The sequence below is a fragment of the Cebidichthys violaceus genome, unplaced genomic scaffold (assembly GCF_023349555.1).
Source record: "Cebidichthys violaceus isolate CVI_PGR_0920_01 unplaced genomic scaffold, fCebVio1.0.p SCAF_14, whole genome shotgun sequence".
Taxonomy (NCBI): Eukaryota; Metazoa; Chordata; class Actinopteri; order Perciformes; family Stichaeidae; genus Cebidichthys; species Cebidichthys violaceus.
The window spans coordinates 9159618-9178836 of NW_027176307.1; the positions used below are offsets into that span (position 1 = coordinate 9159618).

Genomic DNA, 19219 nt, shown 5'->3' on the forward strand with positions numbered 1-19219 from the left:
GTGATATTTAACATGCAGTGTGACAGAATGTTGTCGAGATCTCGGAGGAGAAGAGTGGAACGTCTTCCTGTTACTGAGCATGCTAAAATAACAGCAACAGTTCCATATCAAAGATACAGCTTTTTATATTTTTTGGGTGTAATTCTTGGCACTCCCTTTACCAGTTTGGAATGATATTTGACTGATAGTTCTGTCCAAGTCAATTTGTCATTGTGCTGCCACAACTTGAGCAAACAAGTTCAATGATCTGTGTAAGACAGCCTGGCCTTGTCTAACTGATTTGATTTGCAAAGTAAACCAAAACCAAGAGCCATTTTGCATCTCCTTATATCACGATGTGCTGAATACTTTTAAATGTCATAATTTTTTGGTTTTACTCTAATTAAGCGCCAAAGTGGAATCTCTTCATATACTGTATGTGACTTCCTTCACACATTGGTTTGCTGGGTAGGTTGTCATCCTGACTGACCAGAGCTGTCTGCTAAGGTCATAAAGTGTTGAGAGTGAGATGAGCCGGAGTCACTAGATGACACATGGTAAACATCTGCAAAAACAAAAGAAAGTGATTAAGTCTGTGGCAAAACAATGTGACAACTGCAACACAAGACTAACGGGCAAATTCACAAAGACCGGATTGTGGCCATTAATCTGTCAGAGCTACCATGGAGCCCAAACTGTCACTAACTGCACTCACTGAATAAATAATATAACATTTTCGGAAGGGTCTACAATATGCGTTAGAAGGATATATCCAGGATGTTCTGGATCTGAAACTGATTCAGCAGATTGAGACAATGACATTTAGGAACACTAGTCCTGTAAAGCTGGATAGGTCATAGTAACTGTTACCATCATTAAAAAGCAGCTTGTGTATACATTCAGTATACCTTCAGTAGTTGAAGTGCTAACGCTAGTTAATGATGTGCTGATTTACTCTACTAATGTTAGCTCCACAGGTTTTTCCGTAGAAATGTAACATTTTAGGAACGTATATCTCCTTTCAACCTCTCGGGGGATAGGGTATCACAACGTATCATAACGTTTAACTATGACTAGCTCCAAATCCACTCAACCAGCGTGAAAGTGAAGAAACGATTGCATGAGTCTATGGAGCAGAGCCGTATAGCCGATGCCACACCATTATTAGCCAGTTTGCTTTTGAGGGGACACAGTGAAGGGTGAATTGCCCATCGTCGTTAACTGCTATCTTCCCCGTCCCAAGGTCCGATTCACAAAGGATATTGCGCCAGCGCAAACAAGCCCATAAAGCTTTGCAGCTGAGTGCAATTATTTATGTGGCAAAGTGTAAATATTGCCTTTGCGCCAAGAACACAGTTCTTGTTAAAGAAAAAGTGCTAGATACAGGTCCTGACTGACAATGTGTAGGTTTAAGTGCTGCAAAAGCCACACAATCCTTTTGTGAATTTGTCCCCTGAGAATCTACAGCCATGCTTGTGGTTCTGGGAGTTTGAACTAAATGCTAAGGTCAGCATACTAACATGCTCACAATTGTGTTAACACAATCCCTATGTTTACACAGTAATTCTTTCTGCCAAGTGGGAGATATCATATCTCCAATGCGGAATTAAAACTCAAAAGATAACATTAATAGTTTTTGCCATATGGTTGCTAGCAATGTCAGTCTGAATGATATCAACAGTGGCATTTGACGTTAACATTTAGCAAAGTGTATGCTACCATCTGCAAATTAGCACATTAACAAATATTAGACAAAGGGAAATTTGACTAGATGAAAAACCAGAGGAACACCACTTTACATTACATTTAAGATACTCTGGGAAACATTAAGTCTCTATCAAAATGTTGAGATATTTTACTGTAAAAGTGCAAACTTTGAATTCCATGGCAATCCATGCAGTCATTACAGAGCTTACAAAACCGCTACACTAGAATTAAGAAATACAGCTTGTGCTCTTCTGTTTCTTTCTTTTCTAAATTGTTGCTATACCTCTTGCTCTTCTCTTGATCCGGAAAAAGCTCAATCCACCTGATGAGCTTCCAGCGCTAGTGCTCTAAAACAAGAATAAAAACAAAAATATAAATCTGCAAAACATACGAGTCTGAAAACAAAAAAGTGACATGATTAAGCAAACAGTTCTTACCCTTGTCGAAGTTCTGGAACTTTGTGACATTATTGCTATTTCTGACCGCACCTGAAAAGATAATTCTCAAAAATTAGCACATTGATAGAAAACTCAAACACATTTGTTTCAATTAAAACAATTTTACAAGGGTCAACAAGTACGACTTTACGTAGTTCCCTAAACTGTTATGCAGGGTTTTGCGTCTCATAAACTTTTAAACTCATGGATGGATTATTCAAACTGGACTTTCTGAATCATATCACAATAAATCACCGCTAGTTCCTGGGACAACACATTCACACCAATGATTTTAAAATGCAGTGCCATGTTCAGTCTGAATGCCTGCTAACTCTGAGTTGTTGCTTGACATATTAAATGAAGAAATTATACCTAGTACAATCACAATGGTTGCTATAACAATGTCCTTGAATCTGTCTCAGTATTTACTCTCTAGAGATTCATCTCTTTGCCTAGTGCTTGGAAGCAAATTCATATATAAAACATTAGCAATTGCAATATTAGAAATAATGTATGTGGATTACTGTTTTAATTATGTGAGCAGTTGATTAAAAATGTAAATATTTAGACACACAAACCTTTTTGTCCAACAGCGTTCCAAACACCAATATGAAGAAACCCTTTACAAAAAGACACAAAGAGTAGCTAAGAAAGTTTCAATGACAAAAAGCAAATGCACTATTCATAATCTACAGAGGACATTTAGGTAGCACAGTATACAGTTATATGTTAATCAGTATTATTACTCTGTTTGTACCTGCAGTGAATTGAAGAATGCGAATGAAACATGGATTCCTTTACTGTTTGGTTTGGTCATTGTTCCAACTCCCAGACCCCATGTTAATCCAAAAAAAGGTGTGAGGACAGCCAAACTCCTGATAATAACTACCAGAACGTGCCTCTCAGCTGTTTGTGCAGCGTCTACCACTACCCTTCTTCTTAACATTTTGTATATCACCACCAACAGGATCATAAGGTTTATCGCCACTATTAACACCACAGGGACCACAAAGGCCAGCAGAGCTTTGGACTGGTCCCAGTTGAGCCAGCAGCCAGTATGTCGGACGTATGCCTCTTTGGGTTGTGTTACAGCTATAGTTATGATTGCGATGACGAGAGGCGCCCCGTAGCCTAGAGTGAATCCAATAGCCAACATAAATTTTTTGGACAATCCCCCGTCGAAGACATTGACCGTGCGGTAGAGCAACAGTAGACCTGAGGCTAACATCCAGAAGAACAGGGCCAGGTAGAAAAAATGGATAAAAAAAGTCGCTGTAGTGCATGCTGGTGGGTCTTTCTCATCTGCATCCGAAACGAATGCCCCGATAATAAACCATATGTTTGCAATCAGGAGAGACACGGCAATGTTAACAATGGAAACATGTCGCAAGTAAGATGTGTTGTTCTTCCTTATTTTCGTCCATATGACAGCTTCAATTATGAGGCATATGACCAAGGAAGCTATAGATATGCTAACTCCGATGTAGGTTATATATTTCAACAAAAACAACAAAGCAGGGTCATCTGGAAGGTAGGGTGACATGAGAATAGAAAATGAGGTCAGGTGGTTGCAGTTGCAGGTGACGGTTTTGTTGGGTTGGTGTACCAACTCACAGCCCTCGTCGTCCCATCCCCCGATGCCCTCAAAGAGGCTGAAGTTCCAGAAAACACACTCAGGGTTTCCGAGAGCTTCGTCAAAAATATCGAAAGTGAAGGAAACATTATTGATGGTGCCACTGGACTGAACAAGCACGACTCTACCGTTGATGACGTTGAAGGGTGAATTGTCGTCATCTCTTACGGGGAGGACATTATCCATTGAGGCAAATGTTATCACGGTGATGGACTTATTTCCTTCGTCAGACTCTAGTACATTTATCTCCACCGAAGAATTAAACTCGGCATTGAAATTGTCAGTGAATGTAGTTTTGTTCAGGAGAATATGAGGCGTGTTGATGTCAAATGAGTCATTGGTAATTATACTCGTTAACGTCTCAATAGCCAATAACAATGTTGAACTGACGCCTTTAGTTGATACTGATCCTGATACTGAGATGTTTCTGGCATTAGTGTTTAGAATGTCCCATGATTCCTTTGATCCATCTGTGGTGAGGACACCTGTGGTTAACAGGATATCCTAGATTGAAAAGAAAGCAGCTATTAGATCATGTGAAATGCAGTACATATTGTTGAGGACATGTGTAAACCAGCAGACCTATTCACATACCCTCATCGAAGTCTTAGTTATTGGGATACTCAAGTTGGCTACGTTGATTAGTATGTCAACAACGGCGTTAATGTTTGCAGGAGATTCAACCACTTCCTCGGAAGAGTTGAGATTGATGTCGCTGAGTTGTTTCAAGAATGTTGGCAATGAATTGTTATTCAAGAACTGTGAGATTCAAAATGGAAAAAAAGGGTTAACTTTTAACGGTATCTCAAGCATCGAATCAAAGTTACAATGTATAGGATTTGTATTCACTTAGAGCATATTTTAAATTATACCGATGAGTTTTTCTTTGTAGAAAAATCCAACAGTCTTTCTTGTGCATGTGGATAAGACCAACATTTTGCAATTTTGACAATTGGCAGTAGTGCAGTGAAGAAATACATCATTATGAGGTGGAATATAGTATCAGCTGGTAGAGTTGATGTAAGCCTAAATAATGACCAACTTTTTAAGCTCCTCTCATCCCCTTTGAAGGTACAATGTGTAGGACCTGGCCAGAATTTTTGTTTAAAAGTGCCCAGTCTGTCATAAGTCCAACATGCGAGGACGAAGGAGTACAGCTCAGGCTAGTTAATCCAGTGAAGTTACGCTTTGATAGTTTCTTTATTATATCAAATCTAAAGTGACAGAAACAAGAAACATCTTTGCATTTCGTCCTCCCCGCCGCCGGGAGGCTGCTTCGCCGGAAGAGGAGAGAAGGGCGCAGCTCAGGGAAAACGGACTTCCAGTTAGCTGTTAGCAAAGGGTTTGATCCCGGGGCACTGTTTAACTCGCCGGGTCAGCTGGGGTCACTGCACACTCTACTCCCGGCGGAGTGGTCTCCTGGCAGCGGGAAGGACGAAACCATTTCTTCCACTTTGTATTTAGTCCAATAAATAAACAGCAATAAATGCTGCCCACTATTTCTTTCAGAATATTACACATTCATCCATCCATTATCCGTAACAGCATATCTTATTTAGGGTGACTGAGTGGCTGGAGCCGATCCCAGCTGACATTGGAATCGGCTATCACACATAGAGACACACAACCATTCACGCTCACATTTAATTTAGAGTCCTCAATTGCATGTCTTTGGACTGTGGGAGGAAGCTGGAGAACAAAGAAAAAAAACGAGCTGACACAGGGAGAACATCCAACCTAGCACAGAAGGGCCGTCCAGACAGTGGTCCGCACTACACCACTGTGAAACCCGATATTACACATTGCACTTTCAAAAGCATCAGATCAATTTGAGTAGCAAAGATGTATAAATATCTTAAAGGCAAATACGTTGACTGATATAAAGTACAGAGAAGTCCCAAAACACAAATATATATTACCCTAAATATTTGACCCAAGCCAATCTAAAGGATTGGAGCTGGGGCATATTTTAATAGATCGATATTGGTTAAAATAAACAAATATATCCTTTCTTTACTCTGATCTATTGTGTTTTGTCCACCTCGGCTGCAAGCGTTGCAGCACTGCTCTGCTGTATGACGGCTGGCCTCCACATTGCGAGCAAAACCAGAGTGCTTGAATGGGAATTGAAAAATTGTTTGATTTCACCAGTTGTGACATAAAATACAAGGATTCAAGGCTAACAGTTCGGCTCTCACTTTTGCTGGCTAAAATGACAAACATCACTGGGGGCTATTTTGGTTAAACTTGGCCTGGTGGAGGATCATGCAATTGGTCGCATGTGTGCGTGTATCCAGAAGCGCATGTGCACCTCTGTCTTTCCACGGCCAGTCTCGCGTTCTTCTGCAGCAAACTGCATAACTATGGCTGCATGATCAAGGACCTCTCGTGGTTGCGGTGACTTACACTCTCTGAAGACACTTTTTATTGCCTGTTTTGTACTGCCACTGACTGTCTACTGGCTCCTCACTCACTACTCTCACTCACCACTCCTGGCTGATAGGGGCCAATAGCAATAACTCAGCTGAGTGCATCGCTGACCCCACATCTGCTACACTGCTCCTGGAGTGTTTTGGACAGTGTGTTTGGCTAACAGAACTACCTGTCCTGGCCAACCTTAGCAATCCAAATATTCACAAATATTAATATAAACACATGAACAGTAAATTCAAGCTTAGATATGTGTATTTTTCCATTTAAAAGTTAATTCATTAGTCTGGGAACAGTAGTTTTACAAAATGATCAAAACTTGAAAAGGTGCACTTTTACTATGCACCCAATACTGTGGGTAGACATTGATCTTATGTGAGTTATATAAAATTATTATTATAATTATTATTATTATTATTAAGAGGTATGATATTTGTCAAATTTTACATTCTGCTTGCCCCCTGGGATGCATATTTAGACTGCTATAACTTAGAAAAGTGCTTTTTAAAATTATTGTCAAATGTTTATACTTCTATTCCATTCTAGGAGGGATTCAGTTCCCTCTATTTCAGAGGGGACACTGTAATTCTACTACATTTACTTTGAAAATGTTTTAAATGTGAAGGTTAACTGTAATGTGTGGAATCTGGTGCCATCTAGAGGTGATGTTGCAGAATGCAGCCAAGTGAAACTTCTCTAGTGTGCCAAGCGTGTAGGAGAACTACAATGGCCGACATGAAAACACAAATGCCCCTATCTAAAGCCAGTGTTTGATTTGTCCGTTCTGGGCTACTGTAGGAAACATAGTGGTAACCTTCGGTTCTAAAAATTGAAACCAATGTGGAAGTGCCTTAAAAAGGCATTCTCTCTACTGGCCATCAGGGGGTGACTCCTCTGGTTGTAAGTCTATGACAAAATTACTCTACTTCTCTCTTGATTTATTACATTGTCAACATGATTTTATGGTCTCAATCTCTAGTTTCAAGTCTTCTTCAATACAGCATGATGTTCATTTAGTAAATTATGGTCCATTTAGAGTCAAACAGACCATAAAGCAGGGGATGCTTTAGGGTGTGGCTACCTTGTGATTAAAAGGTCGCTAACAGAGCATCTCTGTCATGGCTTCATTCCTTCGCAGTCCAAATATGGTCACTTCCATTCAATGTTTGCAAAAAAACAAGATGGCAATGGCCAAAATCCAAGATATCTATGGCCAAAATGGCAAACTCAGGGCTTCAAAACCGTAATCCACGTCACAATGACTACGTCCACTTCTTATTTACAGTCTATGGTAGAAACATGACGGTCGCCTCCGAGAAGAGGAAGGTCCGTGTAAGGTCACAAAAAAACGATTCTTATTTTCAGGTTCTTGTACACTTTAGAAAACATATTTATATATAGATGGATCCCCCTAAACGCTATGCTCTTTATCGTTAATCATTCTTCTACTACTGACCATGACACAGGCACGATGGAGGCCCCATGCCTGAGTTAACTATTTCACTGAATCTGCCGGTCAATGCGATTTGGTGTCACAAACAGCTGGAGAAGTAACTAACCTCAGACTGCTCGAGCAGCTGCTGAAGTGCTCCTAGGATGCAGCTGTCTCTCTGTACTCTCCACAAACCATCTCCCCCACAAACGACTGTCTTTTCTCCCACCTCGTTCTCTTCGCAGGAAGCTTCGGTCACGTCGCCTTCATTTCCAACACCAAAGACTTCATCCTCACATAGAAATGAAGCTAGAGAGAACGGAATAGGTTTTGACCTCAGTACTTCTAATTACAGGAAAACACATCTTGGCCTGGATGTTATTTCAATGCTCTGTAATGTCTGGATCAATACTTACTCTGTGTGGTTAACACCAGTGTTATAGCTTTACTAAAGTCTGTATAGCCTTTCACTTGACAGGTGATGATCTCTTTACTGTTTGCACAGTTGATTGGAAAGCGATAGGTGATCTTGTTTGTGCCTAAACGTACAAAAAACAACATTAAACTTGGAAAAAGACAACCAGCATTCTTTTGTTGAACTATATCTATACAGCTCAAATACATAAATATGTAAATATGTAAACCAAGTTCCTCTTGGTGCTTTTTTTTGGTTTCAGGCTTACCTTCGGTGGGTATGTCTTTAACCTCAACCTCAAAGGGGCTGTTGACAGAGCAATTCAGTAGCACTTCCTTTTCGTTCGGACATCGAACAGTTCTTCTGACTGGTGACACTTCGATCAAGGGACTCGGTCTGTGTTTGTATTCTCCGTTAGATCTCTGTCTGAAGGCTGATTTGTCTCCTCTTCTCAGTGTACATTTATAAAGTCCTGAAATTGTAGGCGATCATCAGTTCAAGTGAAATCAAAATGAAGCTGGTGTTGCCAAACAAACCTAACAATGTTAGGGATGACACCACCACTACGTTACAAAGAGGGTCAACAACCTAAAGCAGTATTTATGTATAGAGATAAAGATTTAGATAGTGGAAGCAACAGTCTTCCACAATTTCCAACTATTCTGTACTGAAAGCTTTGATTTAAGAGATCTGAATGGTATCCATGGATACCTTTTAAAGTCCAATTAAAATAAATAAATAGCACAACACACATATCCCAGCTGAAAATGACATGTCTTGTGTTTTTTGGGGGAAGAAACAACAACAAAAAGGGCAAAATTCTGTTTCATGGTTTTCATTTTCATGATGGCGTTCCCTACTTTTGCATTTATTAATCAATAATATGGTTGGTTCTCCATCTACGATAGATAAATGGAGAACTTGCTTCCAAACAGCCAATCAAATAAATATTCATGATGAAGTAATTACACTAGAGGAATGGCGGGATAGACCAAACTAGATATACTCCGGTCAGGTTGCTTCAGTGCAAATGGATAATGACAGAATACATTACAGCAGTTTTACTACACCGCATCAACCCTAATACACCTGTTTTCTGTATCAAACGTGGTATATACGAGCTCAACTTGTTCCATTGCTTTTGAGAATGCCCAATCATACAGGGGAATTGGAAAGAGATAATATTAATAACTTTGTTCTTAACCGCAAAAGAGGAGCTTCCACTAGGCCTAACAGGAGTATTTTTGGATGCCTCCCAGTAAACTTAATCAAACAAATAATGGTTCAATTCTGTTTACTTGAAGCTAAGCATAAAATTGCTAAGTCATGGAAATCCATGAATAGATCAGGCAAGCATAGCTGGGTTGATGGATTCATTAATTGTCTGGCCGTAGAAAAACGTAGATGTATATTAAAGGGAAATACAACACTTTTGATAAGTTTTGGGGCTCAGTCATGACATTTCTCAGGGGGAAGATTTTGCTGAAGTTGTGTAGTTAACTACAATCAATATTTAATTTTTTACTTTTGAGTGGTGTTTTTATTAAGTGTCGGATGTTTTCTTTTTGATTGATTTTAGTACATTTGTGTTTTGTTTGTTTTTTATCGCATCATTTTATTCATCAAGATTAGCTAAAGCGTCCTTTAAATCCAACTTAGAAACATGAACACACACTTGTCCTGCACCTTAGCTCATTCGACGAGTGACCAAACAAACATTCAGTATAGAACAGTGTGCTAAGCTGCTAACATCAGCTTGCAAGCTAGAAAATCAATTAACTGCTCAGCTGCAGCCCGTCATTGCAGCGGGACTTTGGTCTGTTTAGATGCTGGTGTGATCCTAAATCTTTAATACTTCTTTAACACGCTGTCTACCCATGACTTCAGCTGTGGCTACCATTAAGCTTTGTTTAGTATTTGGTCTCGGTCCACTGCTAAAGCTCATCCATTTAAACGCAGACATGACCCCCTAGAGGCTGAGAGAAAAAAGGAATATTCAGATTTTTCGACAAATAGCTTTTATACACTCCTTTTGTTGATAAAAAAATATTGACAATTTATTTGAAATAACAAGCAACATTATTTCTGACTGGGAAAAAGGATGACTAAATGTGACTTCAGTTAGACTTAAAGTGGAGTGCTTTCATCTTTTCCTCATCTACCTTTAGGTGTTTTTTACATTTCCAATGGTTGTTAAAAAACACAGGAGACGGTGTCGGAATTTGAATACAGCTTTTGATAACATTTAGTAAATATTGGGGTGTGTCTCTTACTGGTTATTGTGCATTATTCAGAATGTAAAGTTGATAGGCCGCATATTGAGGCCTCCTCAGTAGAAAAATGTTTTCTCTTCCTCTTTTCCAATTTTGCCAAAAACGTGCAGTTTCAACTTAAAAGGTAAAAAAGATATGATTTTTTTTTTCTTTTACTATTTTAGGTATCTGAAATAATTTCAGCCAAATACAGCAATTTAGCTGTGTGGAGTAAAACCATGTCTACATTTTCTATATTTTGGTAAAATGTAATCAACCATCACTAGATTAATAGTTTTGAAATTGGTGGGTCAGGCTAAATAAATGACACAGTGTAGGTGTTGGTTTATCATTGTAATTCAAATTCCCCTTAAGCCAATCAATTATGCATTCACACAGGTCCGTCCTAGACGGCACCTAGGCCTGTGTTGTAAATGTGCATGACTTGGAAGTGTCACCTGAGACAAATACAAATCATTTATTTACTGCACCATACTGGATCTATTTCTTACCATTGTCAGTGCTAAAAAAACGTAACACAGTAAGCGTTGCCCCTCCATTTGAGAACTCGTGTAGATTATCTTTGCGAATTAAGTCGTTGTCACGTTTCCACTCTGCAGTCCAGTTGGTGCTAAAGTTGAGATCGGCTGGTGGTGGGCCACATGTCACAGTTACTTTTCTCCCAAAAAGTACTTGAATTGGATCAAACACTAAGGCCGTAGAGCCTTTGAGAAAAACAGACACAGGCAAGTGAATTACCAGACAAAATTATCAGGCATTCCTGATATAACAAACAGTGTTTATTATTTCCAAAATGTGTAAAATGGTCTTACTGTCATAAAACATTGTGTAGTTTTCTGACAGCTCTGTAAATATTCCTGCCTTTACAGCATTTATTTCCGTGTCTTGAAAAGACGTTGCTCTTAAAGCATAGTTGCAGATGGTGCTACCGCTCCTGTAATGCAGAATTGAATCCCAATAAAAATTCAATCACAAGCAGGTAGGTATAATTTTGTCAATCTAAGACCGCATTGTATCTGCTCTGGAAACCACCATTAACCACCAACAAATAGATCTTTGTACATTGAACACTGCATGGTTACTTTTTTTGCCACAGGCCAAATTCTGTAATTTGCAATTAAGTTCAGTGAAAGTTCACTTTAGAAAACAAGAAAGCTTTTGCCAATGCTTGTTAGAGGATATCAACACCTTTTGGATCAAAGAAACAACTTGACGGGAGAAAGTAAATTAAACATTGTTATATTGTATCATATTTGGCTGCTGACATATTTGACTTAGCTGCTCCTAGTGTTATAAGTTCACCTCAGCCAAGGCCAGTTTGACATGAGCCAAAATACACAGCATTTTTTTGACAACTTTAACAACATTGTGACAAATCCAAAAACAAGACTAAGAGTCTACAGCAATGCTAGTGTGTCTCTAAGGGACTGCACAGTGGTGCTCTGAGCTAAATTCTAACTTGAGCACACTAAACACATTCGTGATGCTAACATGCTCATAATGGCAATGCTAACATGCTGATGCCAAGCAGTCTTTGCTATGATCACCATCTTAATTCAGTGTCTTAACATTTGCTAATTGGCACTTTCTAAAAAGTCCAGCTAAGGCTGTTGGGAATGTCATTAGTATGGCATTTGGTCATTGATGTAAAATTAAAAGTATTTGGAAAATTGAAATTTTGACGGGAAAATTGTGCTAGTGAATATCTATACCACTTCATTTCATAACAATCCATAGAAAAATTGTCAGGACATTTCACCGAAATCCAAAGAATGTCAACATACTAGTGGTGCTAAAGGAAAAGTCAAAGGATCATTAAAATCATAACATAGAACAAATATAGACATAAAATCTCCTGTGAATCTATCCAACAGTTGTTAAAATATTTCCGACCATGAATGAACGACCAACTGACCGACATTGCGTTCCAGAGAGCCATGCTAATACATGATATACAAATTATGTAAATTATTTAGATTTTCAATGTAACAGCTATACCCTTGAAATATCTGAGGTGTCACTTTTTTGTCTAGAAGATTTGCTCTGAAGAAGTCATCTGAGAGCGGCGCAGAGGGGCCTCATTTGTGGTCATTGTTGCCTCATTTGGGGTCTAATAAACGGTACATCAGTACGTCCATGTACCATACATACTTCACCATAAAGACACATCAGACAACAAACCAAAATTAACTTTTTTCACGTTACGATTTATGTTAATAGTTGTCTTGTGCCGGCCATCTGAGGACATTATTACATTATTAGCATTAATTGATTTTGAATTGCTTCAAAGCTAGCTTAGTATAAATCGAGTTGGTACAAATAACTGATGTTGCTGTAACACTAAGCAATTAGTTAGCTTAGTTTGCCCCACATGTTTTATCAAATTCACAAATAATGGTGATTTAAGAGTTTGGTTAAATCATACTTAGAAACGAATGACATGAACAAGACAGTAAAGTTACTGAGCAAAAAAAAAACCTGTTACTGATTTAAGAAGATTAATATCAAAAGAATAAAATTTGACTTACTGGAACTCAATTGACTGTACTGCTTTAAAGGTTGAGATGTACGTTCGACTTTGTTTTTCAATCTGTTTGAGACAGGGACATATCCTGCTTTTTATCCGATCCACAAAAATCAGGGGCAAATATCACATACATTCATTTCATCAACAGTGTGACAAAACTGAATCACAGAGGCAGAAGACAAATTAAGACTCACAGACTTATAAACGTTTCGGTAAACGCTATGGGTTGGGTTATTGTATGAAGAATCAAAAGTCAAGTCCATGGTGAATGAGAGGTTCCTCACTACAACAGAAACAGTTGTTATCACAATGAAGGTATTTTATCAGATACATGTCATTTGATTCTCTTCATTTTCCTACCTTCTGTTATTGTCGTGGTTGTCATTGTTGTTGAGGTCATTGATGTTGTCGTGGTTGTCATTGTTGTTGAGTTCATTTGTGTTGTTGTGTTTGTCATTGTTGTTGAGTTCATTTGTGTTGTTGTGTTTGTCATTGTTGTTGAGTCCATTGGTGGTGTTGTGTTTGTCGTTGTTGAGTTCATTGGTGTTGTTATGGTTGTCATTGTTAAGTTCATTGGTGTTGTTGTGTTTGTCATTGTTGTTGAGTTAATTGTTGTTGTTGTGTTTGTTGTTGTTGTTGAGTTAATTGGTGTTGTTGTGGTTGTCATTGTTGTTGAGTTAATTGGTGTTGTTGTGTTTGTCATTGTTGTTGAGTTCATTAGAATTGTGTTTGTCATTGGTGTTGTTGTCGTCATCATTGTTGTTATCATCATTGGTGTTGTTGTGTTTGTCATTGTTGTTGAGTTCATTGGTGTTGTTGTGTTTGTCATTGTTGTTGACTTCATTAGAGTTGTGTTTGTCATTGGTGTTGTTGTGTTTGTCATTGTTGTCGTCGTCATTGGGGTTGTTGCCGTCTCTGTAAAAAATGTAAATTGATTCTGCAGTACAATCCTCGTCAATATATGCTTTCCTATTTTGAAATACTTTGTTGAACTTTATCCATGCAAAACAAAGTGAAAGAAAAAAACATACCTGTCACTGAACATTGAGAGACATCTGCAGAGCAACATTGGAGGTTAAATTATTACACCATATTTTTCTACTTGGGGAAACATCATACCTTCAATTATAATCCACATGAGATCACTTTAGATATGACTCTTTCTTTAACAGATAAACTCAACCCAAACCGTGTTTATTTCAACACATTTAGGACAGCCAGGCAGATACAGTTCATATTTATCCAATCCACCTTTTATGCAGACGGCATCGCTTTTATTGGAACGGCTAGGAAATAGCAATGCTTACTTGTGATTGGTTCACAGAACTCTCCATCAGAGGGAAGTCCATTTATGCACCCACAAGTTGGATTGGTCGCATTACTGCACGCACCGTAGGTGTGACACTTGTCACATGACCAAGCAAACTGCTCCTCACACTCACACTGCAGTTCTCCAGGGGAGTTTGGAAAGCACCCTTTAAGAGAACAAAAGAAAGAAAAAGAAAAAAAATCTTTGAGCCATAGATCAGACACGACTTGACAAAACAGCACTATGCCAGCCAGACAACTTACATAAGGAAACAAATAAGCAGCAAACGTTCTTACCTGTGGTGAAATTTAAGCCTATTACTTTTAAAGATTGATTGATGGTGTGGGGTAACGACAAACGTGTCAGAGTGTTCCTAAAAAGCTGGATGAAATTTGATGGCACACTGGAGACTGGGATGCGCAAGTCCAGGACTATATCAATGTCCACTGGGTCTGTGGAGGAGAACAGGACAAACAAATCTATCTTGGAAATCTATCACCGTCATACACGACCATATTCACAACACTTTTTATTACATGCTGTAACCATGACATAACTTATGTTGACCTGAATGCACTGTTCAGTATTTTTTCAGCAAACATTTTTGCCTGAATTGGGACATTTCGCGGTCTGTTGTACGAGCCTAGAGGCGGACACACAGTATAAATTTCCAAACATTGAAAGAGTTGAATAGCTACAACGGATGCTCCCAAGAGTGATGCAATCCTTTTGATTTTATCGCGCCAATCTTCAGAACCACACACACGCAGATGTTCAATCTCTACATTTCATGTGTTGTACCATTTGGTGGTGTCGGGGATGGTGGTGGTGGTGTTGTCTCTGGGAAAATAAAAAACAAACAACAGCACTTTTAGTCCTATAATACAGTGCAATTAATTAGAAATGTGCTTAGGCCATATTCTAGTGTAAAAAATTTGCGGCGGAACATTAATAACAGGCAGCAGGCCGAGTTTAGCCACCTGTGGCCTAAACTGTGCACACACTGCACTGTTTACAGCCATAATGTTACTGAGAACTTCATACTTGCTCGTTTCCCGTCTCTTGACCGCACAATCGTTACTTTTACGCCGCACACAGCAGGCACCGAAGCATCTGCGTTTGGCCGGACGGAGGTGATGTGCATGCGGTGGTGGTGAAAGTTAAATAAAATCACGTGGCTATTAACTGCTTTTGTAATCTGAAGAGGACTTAACCCAAAACCCTGAAGCTTGGTTTATGCTTACAGTAGGGGCGCCGGCGCGAGGTGCATGCGCCAGAAAATGACATCAGCACGGCTTGCACGTTGCGTGCAAAGGCTCAGCAAATTGTCGTGGCGCTTTGTCATTCACTTTCTGAATTTTTGCAACCAGGCAACAGCTGCCTGGCCTGCCTCTGACTTTTACAGGCGTGACTGTCACAGATTCTGATAAAATCACTTAACATGTCTGAGGATTTTTATTTATTTCTAAATGCTCATCCACATTTTAAGTAAATATTTTGCAGCCAAATCAAACTGTTTACAGGATACTGATGATAATACATTTAATACTTTACTTCATATTTTTACAGGGTATGTATAAGGGCAATAAAGTAGTTCATAAATATGAGATACAAGTTTACAGTAATTAACAAATCCTCCTCGGCATTGAGGACACTGACGTCTTCTTACTTCACCACAGTATATTTCATTTCTACGCCGCACAGTCGCCATCTTTCACCGCTCAGCTACCTGTTACACCCAGTCGGCAAGCTCCGATTCTGAAAAGTGAAGCCAATGTGGAAGTGTCTTAAACCTGCATTATTTCTAATAGCCAGCAGGGGGCGACTCCTCTGGTTGTAAAAATAAGTCTGGTTGTCTAGAAGTCTATCAGAAAATGACTCTACTTCTCTCTCGATTTATTACCTCAGTAAACATTGTAAACATGAGTTTATGGTCTCAATCTCTAGTTTCAAGTCTTCTTCAATACAGCATGATGTTCATTTAATAAATTATGGTCCATTTAGAGTCAAATAGACCATAAAGCAGAGTAGGCTTTAGGGCAGGGCTACCTTGTAATTGACATGTCGCTACCGCCGGAGCTGTACACGGCATCTCTACGTCACTCCTCCGCAGTCTTAATATGGTCACTTCTGTTCACTGGTTGCTCGGCCATATTCAAGGCTTTAAAACGGCAGTCCACGGACCAATGGTGACTATGTCCACTTCTTACATGCGTTGTAAATCGTATCACATGATGCCACTTAGCCAATCAAATATGTGTATTCCAATAAGCATCGCGGCTTGAATGAGATATAAACAGACGGGAGAGACTGGACAGGAGGACATTTTTCAAAAGCTTTCTGTAATGTTTTTACATTTTTTAATCTACCCTTTATTGTAGTTGAAATGAGAGAAGATCATTTATTTATTATTAGAGTATGTATTATTTATAATTCATCCAGTTCAATTTGAAATCTGACAATACATATTGTTGAGATAATATTGAATTGAACTTTCTGTATTTAATTTGACAGTCAGTGAATACAACTGCTAGAATACGTCAATATATATTGGACTAAATCATAGCGCAAGTTAGACATTATTGTGATGTTCCGGACCTTTGCATGAGGAAACTTTCTCTAAAAGGACCTCGCTGAACTTTAATTGAATACACCGTTATATACAGTCTATGATCACACCGTAGAGACCGACCTCTGGTGGCACAAGCTGCGCACCACATCAATACAGATGAATAGAAAGCGGAGCGTGTATTTATGACGGTATTGAAAATCATACCGCCGGGATTTCAAAATGGCCCACATCTATAATCAACATATGTTTTTTTGTCCAGATGATACACATCTCTGTGCGTGATGACACTATGTAGTGATTGAGCGTCTCATGCGGCCTACCAGCTCGACTGACGTTAGGCTGACAGTACTGGTCATCAGCTGGAAGGGCACTAATGCATCCACACGTGTCACCGATGATGTCATCGCAGGCGTCACGGTTAACGCAGCTGTTATATGACCAGGTGTAGCTCTCCTCACATCTGCACTGGTATGCAGCCCCAGTTAGTGAACACACTACAGCACGAGAAGGAACAGCAGCGCACAACATCAAGGTTCAATGACACGTTCACTGGTGACATAAACATATATTTTAATTTGATAAACAATGCGGCAACACAATTTAAGGATGTTTTACCTGTTGTGGTGTTAATGCTGGTAATTACAGAGGTTGTGTTGATCAGTTGAGGTAAACTGAGGTTGCTCAAAAGCGTTTGGAGGCTCGCCAGGTCAGAGGTGTTGATAACAACTTGGAATACGTAATTAGAGGAACTCAAAGAAGCTGTGAAGACATGGGACGGACATCATCAGATATTCAATCAATAGTCCACATTTCAGTGACCAGATAAGGACAGATTCAGGAGTGCTTTATCTTCTGTTGATAATATCAAAATGTGACTCACCCACTCTTTTTTCTCTGGCATGAGTGTGTGATGCTTTTGTACCCACCAATTCCTGGAGAAAAAAATCAATGTCCTATTGATTATTATGTTTGTCGACATAAAATAATAACTGTAAATGAATACTGGCAAAACTACACACCACATTCAGATATCTCAAATCTTTAGTGACAGTTGAGTTTTGTTCCTTATTCATACCTCAAAGAATAAATTCAGAGACTCTCTGTATCCCTGATTATGCAGACTGTGGTATATAACCAGAAGAACCACCAAAAATCCCGCTGCCGTTGACAACGCCATCCCAACTAGAGAGAGAAACAAGATACCACCCTGTTTCAAACCTTGAAATGGTGTAAATTTATGTAAAACATCACACAGACAACTAATGGATATGGACGATGCCCAGGGCTGACACCTAGAGGTTCTGTGGAGGTAAGAGACTTCGGTCGGAGCAGTGGAGTGGAACATGTGCGTTGGCACAGTAGTGAGGCCATTCTATGCATTGCCTATGGATGGCGCCTCTCTGCGTAACCTCCTAGAGACAGATCACGACTATAAAAGGTCAGCGCCAACTGGCAGTCTCAGTCGGTCTGTGTACAGAGATGACATTGGGGTCCCTAGGGGAAATCAAATACTGCGGGGTTTGAAACAGTACTATTTTGGTGGGCAACAATACGGTAGAGGGGTCAAGACGTGTTGCTGGTGAAGAACAGGAGGGGTCTACAAAATGTTTGGTTCATCTTGATTGTATTTTCATACCATGTTGAGAGGGCTAATACAGTGATGAATTGATGTTGAAATGAATAAACAGACTCTGTGTACTTACAGATTTCCAACCAAGGTGATGAAGGGCTGGGAAGCGACAATACACAGCATATTTGTGAAGACATTCCTTTGTCTTTAAAATGTTACTCTTAGGATAATCCGTATGACATTAAAATACTTGTGTTTTTGATTATATTCTTTCTTTATTGTTTTTGATGTTTTGTTTTTATGCATTCATTTATTACTAGTTTGATTGGATATTCATTCATTTATTTTAATTCTAATCTAGTAGTTATACTTTGTATAAACAGGAGGGAAATGTTGGAGAAAAATTACTTTTAGAATGATCTGTTCTTATTGTTTAACATACAAGGCTCCATGAAGTCTGTGACTACTGTGTGAATTCTCTTAGTTATCCTCAGATGTTCCTCGTTTAGCAGTCACTGTGACCTTCTGTAGGGGGCGATTGTATATACTTACTAAACGTCAAGATGACGTTTGCTTGTGCGGAAGGGGCGAGGTCAAGACATGCCACGTAGCTTTATGCAAATGATTCAGTGCAAACGCACTTGTGTGTTATCCGAAGTATAAATATCAGAGACTCAGAGACAGACCTCTAAGCAGCCTTGATACATGACTTGTATGTGTTTCAACTCTGTCTCTGTCTCTGTGTAGCTGATGATTGCATACAGTAGATGCTTAAAACTGCAAGACATAATGTGAGATTGTGCTGGTGCATAAGCATTTTTTACTAGGAGGCTAATAATAATAAAAAAAGTCCTTATAACTGATGATAACTTGTGGTTAGTCAAGATTGATTGCATGCTTGCAAAAATAATATTAAAGTATGTTGACTTGTTTGA

The 19219-nt window shown here is 39.1% G+C and overlaps 1 protein-coding gene across 1 annotated transcript; it reads right to left on the bottom strand.

The window, feature by feature from the left end:
- Positions 1-455: 455 nt before the first annotated feature.
- Positions 456-17891, bottom strand: LOC137871405 (adhesion G protein-coupled receptor F5-like). The gene is made up of 21 exons (XM_068709217.1): positions 17790-17891; positions 17595-17646; positions 17330-17473; positions 17035-17208; positions 14439-14594; positions 14141-14308; positions 13865-13888; positions 13194-13748; positions 13028-13116; positions 12835-12896; positions 11119-11240; positions 10798-11010; positions 8302-8505; positions 8035-8157; positions 7746-7927; positions 4351-4515; positions 2881-4260; positions 2702-2743; positions 2124-2174; positions 1970-2033; positions 456-544 (listed from the first exon to the last, which is right to left on the bottom strand). The coding sequence occupies exons 1-21, from the start codon at positions 17889-17891 to the stop codon at positions 456-458; spliced, it is 4161 nt and encodes a 1386-aa protein (XP_068565318.1).
- Between the last annotated feature and the right edge of the window lie 1328 nt (positions 17892-19219).